This window comes from Bison bison, unplaced genomic scaffold (genome assembly GCF_000754665.1).
Source record: "Bison bison bison isolate TAMUID 2011002044 unplaced genomic scaffold, Bison_UMD1.0 scf7180017864172, whole genome shotgun sequence".
NCBI classification, from domain to species: Eukaryota; Metazoa; Chordata; class Mammalia; order Artiodactyla; family Bovidae; genus Bison; species Bison bison.
Window position 1 is genome coordinate 1,192,405 of NW_011494744.1, and position 9,305 is coordinate 1,201,709.

The 9,305-nt window shown below is 35.6% G+C and overlaps 1 protein-coding gene across 3 annotated transcripts in view; it reads left to right on the top strand.

The window, feature by feature from the left end:
- The window catches only part of FRA10AC1 (fragile site, folic acid type, rare, fra(10)(q23.3) or fra(10)(q24.2) candidate 1), a 41,957-nt gene that overhangs the window by 5,795 nt on the left and 26,857 nt on the right, over positions 1–9,305 (top strand). For all 3 annotated transcript variants that reach the window (XM_010842187.1, XM_010842186.1, XM_010842185.1), the window contains exons 6-8: positions 3,070–3,146; positions 4,191–4,274; positions 4,872–4,956. In XM_010842187.1, the coding sequence (XP_010840489.1) occupies positions 3,070–3,146; positions 4,191–4,274; positions 4,872–4,956 (246 nt within the window). The remainder of the gene's footprint in view (positions 1–3,069; positions 3,147–4,190; positions 4,275–4,871; positions 4,957–9,305) is intronic.

Sequence of the window (9,305 nt, forward strand, 5' to 3'; positions counted from 1 at the left end):
GACAATATACAGCCTTGACATACTCCTTTTCCTATTTGGAACCAGTCTGTTGTTCCATGTCCAGTTCTAACTGTTGCTTCCTGTCCTGCATACAGGTTTCTCAAGAGGCAGGTCAGGTGGTCTGGTCTTCCCATCTCTTTCAGAATTATACTTTACTTACTTCATAAAATCTTGTGAAGTTAGATGTAAATTTTATAAGTGTTTATTGATGTGGAATTTTGCCTTTTATACTTTTGAGTACAGTTCTCTTTTTACTAATATGTAAGAAAGATTTAGAAACAAAAAATAATAAAATATATTACTAATTTCCTATAAATAGGTTTACAAAGTCCTTGAATTTGCATATATTTTTCCAACCTGTTTTTGCCAAGCTATCAACGTTTCTCATTTTTATACTATTGTCTTTAGTCTCATCTTAACTCTTATTCTTTTCTTACCTGGTTCTTAGCTCTTTAAGTTCTTATAAAACTGATATTTAATAATAGATCTGTTTGTGAACTATCTCAGGCCTGTTGTGGCTTCAAGTTTCAGGCATAACTTAGGGCTGTCTTTAAGCTATACCTTGTTTCCCTCTTATAGCTATGTCTTAGCCTAACTTTTTGGTAAGACTGTGGGCTTAATTACACTAGCTGCTACCACTAGACATCCATATTACCTTTGGAAGTATTGGAGAATGAAAATATTTTGGGATATTTATAACTATTGTCAGGACACAGAGAAGGAGACGGTGGCAATTAGATATACTTGCTATTCTGTAGATACCAGTTTCACTTGATTTTTCCTGATCATTTATAGAAGTTCTTGTCACCAATTTATTTATTCCACTTATCTCCTAACCCAGTAAGTTAGCTTTCCCATGGATGTCATCTGCCCCTTGTTCCTTTACCTTTCAACATCTGTGCCTTCTATTACACACCATTCAGTTGGAGGTGTTGGGGCATCTAGTTACTGTCTGACGGGGTGAAAGTCCAGATACCCTTTTCTGGAGTAGGTGGAGGTTGGGGTCATACATTTTCTGAAATGTTTGGCTAGAGTAGAGTAGTTATTGCCTACAAATTATCTTGTTAGGCTGTCTCTCTCCTGGTTATTTTGTTAGAGGGAGCAGCCTTTTGTTGAATTTTTTTTTTTTTGGTATCTCCATGTTGCCAGCTTCTTTGCCTCCAAGTCTAGGATTTACTAAGACAAAAGAAAACCTGGGGAACTCACTACCATGTCATACCATGAATCCTGAGGTTCTTAGCTGGTCTGCCTTCTCTTTACTTTTCAGAGTCTTCTTATGTTTGTTTTATATATAATTTCCAAGGTATTTAGTTCTCAGTGAGAGGAACAGGAAGAAGTGCAATTGACCCTTGAACAACAGAGGGTTTAAACTGTGTGGGTCCCCTTATATAAGGATTTTTGTTTTACTATATTACTTGTGTAAGTAAGGGTATTTATTTTACTGTGATACTAATGATCTGTACTTAGTTGAATCTGCAAATGCAGAAGGCTAGCTGTATGTTATATGCAGATTTTGGACCTAGCAGAGGTAGGTACCTCTGTTTAAGGTCCTATTTAAGGGTTAACTGTACATCTTTGCTCCATCTTCCTGGAAGCAAAGTCCCACCTACCACTTGTTCTTGTAAATAAAAATTTTTTGGAACACAGCTATGTTCATTCATTTAGATGTTATCTGTGCTTACTTTCATGCTAAAATGGCAGAGCTGAGTGGTTTGACAGAGACCATATGGCCTGCATATTTTACTAGTTACAGAAAAAGTTTGCTGACCTGAGTCCTGAATGATTTAGTGACTCGCCAGTGTCACATGACCAGTTAGTGATAAACTGAGAATTAGAACCCAGATCTCTGGGTATCTAGTTTTTCTTATTTTCTTTTCTGAGGTGTTAATTGCTTTGTTTCCCATTTTGGAATTATGTTTTGATTCGCTACTCTATTAGTACACACTGTGATCAATTAAATCACTGTTTATCTTTAGTATAATAGGGTGTGAAAGTGAAAATGTTAGTCACTCAGTCACTCACTCACCCTATTCTTTTGTGACCCCATGGACTGTAGCCTGCCAGGACCCTCTGTCCGTGGAACTTCCTGGACAAGAATACTGGAATGAGTTGCCATTTCCTCCTCCAGAGGATCTTCCTGATCCAGGGATGGAACCCACGTCTCCTGCAATACAGGCACATTCTTTACTGCTGAGCTGCTAGGGAAGTAAACATAAGAGGATATGGTCACAGACAGTATAATGTCAGTTCTGTTGTGTGTGTTCAGCTCTAGAGAGAATACCATTGGGCTTTTTAAAACAAGAAGTAAAATGCTCATATATCTTGTTATATTGCCTTGAAAATAAATATGACTGCAGCTTATTGAATATTAAAAGAGAGCAGAAAAAATAACATCTAATTTCTTATATTCTTTTTGAAAGCCTCAGGACTTAATATTATAAAAGTTATATCTTCTATTTTGGAATCTTTATTGTTACCAAAATAGCTAAATTATATTTTATAATAATGGAAGTTAAATTCTCCTTGCCTTTAACTTTAGAAACTATAATTTATTTTTCATATCATGATGATTAAAATGAATGGTGGTGTGAGGCTGTATGCAGTTCCCAATAGAATAGGAAACTGTCCTTCTCCGCATAGTTATTGCCTGAAAACATTCAAAGCAATATAAAGAGTATTTGATAGAAAGTGAAAGTCCCTCTACTCTAGTGTTCACTCTTAGCAGTTTAAAATTTACCCTTTTAGATTTTTTATTTATAACCATCTATTTTATTTATAACCATCTAGCCTACCAGGCTCCTCCCTCCATGGGATTCTCCAGGCAAGAAGGAGTGGGTTGCCACTTCCTTCTCCAGTGGATCTTCCCAACCCAGGGATCGAACCCTGGTCTCCCGCATTGCAGGCAGACGCTTTAACCTCTGAGCCACCAGGGAAGCCCATAACCATGTATAGTATTCGCATATTTTAAAAAAACTAAGCGGACTCATGCTTTTTCCCCCTACTCACTAATATGTCATTGACACAGGACTACTCTTGAGCAAATAAAATCCTTAATTTTTTGCATTTCAGTATCAAAGGCATACAAAGTTTGTAAATGACTATATTTTATATTATGGTGGCAAAAAAGAAGACTTCAGACGATTGGGGTAAGTGTCATGAAGTGTATTTTACAATGGGAGATGGGTATGAAGACTCACAGCTACTGTGTCTTCTCATTTTCTCCTGCTTTCCATTTTGGTTTTGTTGTTATATCATCAGTGAAGAGGCCATACGTAGCTTCTAGCCAGCCAGCTCATTGAGAACTAATTTCTCTGGCAACAGGCCTTGGGCCAGATCTGGCCTGCTGAGCCAGATCTGATCGGGCAATAACAGCATATGTGAGGGATACTCATGTGCCTGATTTTCAGTGGTTTTTGTTTTCCACAAGAATTTTTGAAATAATGAACTTTTTAAACTTCAGGTTTGGATTGCTTTTTAAAAGGTAAGGCAAACAAGAGACCTCACTCTAATATTTCCTACACATAAAATTTCTTCTTATATCTGAGGCTCTTCTTTCAGAGCCTCTTAGTTTTGTGTGGATTTTACTCTCTTGGTTTAACGATTTTCTGAATTGGTAAAGCCCTAAAAAACTCCATACCAGCTCATCTATCCCAAACTTTTCTCTCAATTTAGGCTATGTTCTCCAACAATCCCTTTTTCTACCCCTAAACTGCTGTCATCTTAAAAAATCATCTTTAGATCTCTTCCTTCTTTACTCAGTCTTCCTAAGAAGCTGTAGTAATATGAGGTGTGGAAAAGTTCTTCATATATTTTAAAAATTAGATCTCAATAGGATGGTGTTGCTGACTGATTTCAGATTTTGAAACTTAAATTTTCATTCATTTTCCTTGTCCATTTAGTGTTTATCCAGATTTCTCATTCTAGCTTTGGTAATTTACCACCCTTTGTATAATTGGACCAGCACTTGAAATGGGTGGATCCCTTATGCATTCAAGTTGTTTGTGTAGCAGCACAGTTTTTATAACTGCCTTTTTAAAATACTGAAATATTTTTAATAAATGTATACATATATATGCTTCATATAAAACTATCTTTATGTATCTTATTTTTACTCAGGTGCTCACAACCTTACACAACTGTTTAACTTAAATTTGACTAATTTTGTGTTCACATTGAAATTGGTTTTTCAGGGAAAATGATAAGACAGACATGGATGTTATACGAGAAAATCATAGATTCCTATGGAATGAGGAGGATGAAATGGACATGAATTGGTAATTGTAGCCATGTGAGACATAATAGATCAAATGCTATAGTCCTGTCTCTCCTGTTCCCTGAGTGTTTTCTTACTTTGTCCACCTGCAAAACATTTGGCCCCTGAATGGAACAGTTCTGAATCAAGGACATAAAACCATGCCTCCAATTATTGAATTTGGTTTGATTCTTTGGGTAATTGTTAACAATTTTAACTTCTCATTGCTTGACTTTGTCTTTAAAAAATAATTTATAACACGTTTACAATATAATTTGTTGTAATATGCTTCTTTTAAAATTTTAAAAATATTTTGGGAAACTGTAAAACCTAAAAATTGTTTTAAAAATTCAAACATTGCAGAGGATAAAAAGTAAAGATTAAGTCTCCTTCTCATCTTTGACTATCATCCTTCCAGTTTCCCTCCCTAATGCCCACTACTAATAGTTAATATTCAGATATTCTCTGCACGTGTAAATAATAGACCTCTTTTAAGACATTAATATTTATATCATATGCCTTTTTTGGCATTGCTTCCAAGTAGTGAATAGGGGTTGAATTTCTAACTATATAAGATTTATATTAAAAAAAAAGATTTATAATTTTTTAATGAGTCTAGGGAGAAGAGACTTGCGAAGAAATACTATGATAAATTATTCAAGGAATACTGCATAGCAGATCTCAGCAGATACAAAGAAAAGAAGGTATGCCTTCCATGTATTTGTAGGTTTTTATTCATATACAGTATTACTTTTTAATATAGTGTATGCCCCATATTATTATTTTAAGATGCTAATTCAAGTCTAGGTGGTTCTGCATTTATGAAATACCAGTTGGACCATTTAACCTCTATACCTGTGGAATTTACAAAGGGCCTCTAAGTCAAGGGTGCCGCTGTGTGAGCTGGAACATGAAAAGTCTAAAATTAAACACAAGTGGCTACTGGATCTTGTTTTATCCTGACTCTAATCCAGAGCCCTTACTGATTATAAGGAATGATTTGACAGTGCACAGTATTGTCTTGTTTCACAAATGATGCTTGAAATTGGTAGGCTTTATTTTTCAAACTGATCACCATTTATAAAGCAGCAGAAGAACATATTCTTCTATATTAATGCCTTTGTCTATTCTAGTAAAACTAGCTTTCATCATTGTCAGTAATGACAAATTGCCTTCCTGCTTTATATTCTATTTTAGTTAATATTAAAGTAATTTTTTTTAATTGAAGTACAGTTGATCTACAATATTGTATTTCTGATATATAGCAAATTGACTTGGTTATATGTATATATTTTATCTCAATTCTTTTGTGTGATTGGTTATTATATTTAATATAGTTCCCTGTGCTATACAGTAAGTCTTTGTTGTTTATCTATTTTACATATGATGGTGTGTATCTATAATTTTGTACTAATCTATTCCTTCCCCACATTCCCCTTTGGTAACCATAAATTTGTTCTTCTGTATGAGTCCGTTTCTGTATTGTAAATAAATTCATGTGTACTGTTTTTTAGATTTCACATCTAAATGATACATTTGTCTATTTTATTTAGTATGATAATATCTAGGTTAATAGTTGGATAATATCCATCTCTGTTGCTGCAAATGACATTACTTCATTCTTTTAATGGCTAACTAGTGTTCCATTCTGTGTGTGTGTGTATGTGTACACACCACATCTTTTTTATCCATTCAACTGTTGACACTTAGGTTGCTTCTGTGTCTTAACTGTTGTAAATAGTGCTGTTATGAACATTGGGGTGCATGTATCTTTTTGAATTAGAGTTTTTGTTTTTTCTGGATAATGCCCAAGAGTGAGATTGCTGGATCGTGCTCAATTTTTAGATTTTTAAGGAACTTCTGTAGTTTTTCCACAGCGACTGCACCAGTTGGCATTCCCACCAACAGTGAAGAAGAGTTCCCCTTTCTCCACAGCCTCTCCACCATTTATAATTTGTACATTTTTTGATGATAGCCTTCCTGACTGATGTGAAGTGATACCTAATCGTAGTTTTGATTTGCATTTCTCTAATAATTAGTGATGTTGAGCATCGGGTTGCCATTTCTTTCTCCAATGCATGAAAGTGAAAAGTGAAAGTGAAGTCGCTCAGTCGTGTCCGACTCTTAGCGACCCCATGGTCTGCAGCCTACCAGGCCCCTCTGTCCATGGGATTTTCCAGGCAAGAGTACTGGAGTGGGGTGCCATTGCCTTCTCCAAATAATTAGTGATGTTGAGCATCTTTTCATGTGCCTACTGGCCATCTGTATATTGTCTTTGGAGAAGTGTCTATTTAGGTCTTCTGCCCATTTTTTGATTGGATTTTTTAGTTTTTGTTACTGAGCTATATGAGCTGTTTGTATGTTTTCGAAATTAAGCTCTTGTTGGTCTTATCATTGCAAATATTTTCTCCAATTCTGTAGATTGTCTTTTCATTTTGTTTATGGATTCCTTTGCTTTGTAAAATTTTTAAGTTTAAATAGATCTTGTTTGTTTATTTTTGTTTTTCTTTTTCCTTGTGAAACTAACCTAAGAAAAGTTTGTTACAATTTATTTCAAAGAATGTTTTGCCTGTGTTCTCTTCTAGGAATTTTTTTGGTATATCATCTGTATTTAAGTCTTTAAGCCATTTTGAATGTTTTTTGTGTGTGGTATGAAGGACTGTTCTACCCTCATTGATTTACATGCAGCTATCCAGTTTTCCCAATACTTTTTGCTAAACAGACTGTCTTTTCTCCATTGTATATTCTTGCCTCCTTTGTCAAAGATTAATTGACCATAGGTGTGTGGGTTTGTTTTCTCAGGATTAGTTTGGCAATTCTAAGTCTTTTGTGATTCCATATAAGTTTTAGGATTATTTGTTGTAGTTCTGTGAAAAATGTTGTGGGTAATTTGATAGGCATTGCATTAATCTGTATGTTGCTTTGGGTAGTATGGCCATTTTATCTATATTAATTCTTCCAATCCAAAAGTGGGGGATATTTTTCCATTTTTATTGAATCTTCTTCTATTTTTTTGTTAATCTATAGTTCTCAGCATATAAATCTGTTCACTTTCTTGATTGTTTATTCATAGTTTGTTTTTGGATGTGATTTTAAGTGAAATTGTTTTTTACTTTCTGTTTCTGTTATTTCATTGTTAGCATGAAGAAATACAGCAGATTTATGTTAATTTTGTATCCTGCTGCCTTGTTGAATTCATTTATCAGTTTTAATAGTTTTTGTATAGTCTAGGGTTTTCTGTATAGAGTATCATGTTATCTGCATAGAATGACAATTTTACCTCTTCCCTTCCTATTTGGATATGTTTTATTTCTTTTCCTTGTCTGATTGCTGTGACTAGGAGTTCCAGTTCTATGTTGAGTAGAATTGATGAGTGTGTACATCCTTGTCTTGTTCCAGCTTTAGCAAGAAAACTTTCAGCTTTTCACCATTTAATATAATATTGGCTGTGGGTTTGTCACAAATGACTTTTATTATGTTGATCTATCTTCCCACTATACCCACTTTGGTGAGTTTTTGTCATGAATTGATGTTAAACTGTATCAGATACTTTTTTTGCATCTGTTGAGATGATCTTGTGGTTTTGTCTTTTTTTGTTGATGTATCAGCTTGATCGATTCACATATGTTGAACTGTCCTTGTGACCCTGAAGTGAATCCAACTTGATTATGGTGTGTGATCCTTTTTATGTGTAGTTGGATTCAGTTTGCTCATACTTGGTTGAGGAATTTTGCATCTATGTATATATATATGTTCATCAAAGATACTGTCCTGTAATTTTCCTTTTTGTTAATGTCTGTGTCTGGTTTTAGTGTCAGGGTGATAGTGGCTTCATAGGGTGGCTTTGGGAGCATTCCCGCCTCTTCAGTCTTTTGGAAGAGTTTGAGAAGGATTGGTGTAAGTTCTTCTCTGTATGTTTGGTGAAATTCCCCAAAGAAGCCATCCAGTCCTGGACTTTTGTTTGCAAAGAGTTTTTCAAATTACAGATTATATTTCACTTGTAGTGATTGGCCTGTTTCTTCTTGATTCAGTTTTTGCAGTCTATTTCTAGAAACTTGTCCGTTTCTTCCAGGTAGTCCATTTTGTTTGTATGTAGTTGTTCATTATAGCTTACTTGATTTTTCTTTATTTCTATGGTATCGGTTATTATTTCTCCTTTTTCATTTCTTATTTTATTTATTTGGGTCCTCTGTTTTCTTCTTGGTGAGCCTGCCCAGAGGTTTGTCGATATTGTTTATCCTTTCAAAAACCAGCTCTTGGTTTTCCTGATTTTTCTGCTGTTTTTTAATCTCTATTTTATTTCCTCTCTGATGTTTATTATTTCCTTCCTTCTGCTAACTTTCAGTTCAGTTCAGTCGCTCAGTCGTGTCCGACTCTTTGCCACCCCATGAATCGCAGTACGCCAGGCCTCCCTGTCCATCACCAACTCCCGGAGTTCACTCAAACTCATGTCCATCGAGTCGGTGCTGCCATCCAGCCATCTTATCCTCTGTCGTCCCCTTCTCCTCCTGCCCCCAATCCCTCCCAGCATCAGTCTTTTCCAGTGAGTCAACTCTTGGCATGAGGTGGCCAAAGTACTGGAGTTTCAGCTTTAGCATCAGTCCTTCCAATGAACACCCAGAACTGATCTCCTTTAGAATGGACTGGTTGGATCTCCCTGCAGTCCAAGGCATTCTCAAGAGTCTTCTCCAACACCACAGTTCAAAAGCATCAATTCTTTAGCGCTCAGCTTTCTTCACAGTCCAACTCTCACATCCATACATGACCACAGGAAAAACCATAGCCTTGACTAGACGGACCTTTGTTGCCAAGTAATGTCTCTGCTTTTGAATATGCTATCTAGGTTGGTCATAACTCCTTCCAAAGAGTAAGCGTCTTTTAATTTCATGGCTGCAGTCACCATCTGCAGTGATTTTGGAGCCCCAAAAAATAAAGTCTGACACTGTTTCCACTGTTTCCCCATCTATTTGCCATGAAGTGATGGGACTGGATGCCATGATCTTAGTTTTCTGAATGTTGAGCTTTAAGCCAACTTTTTCACTCTCCTCTTTCA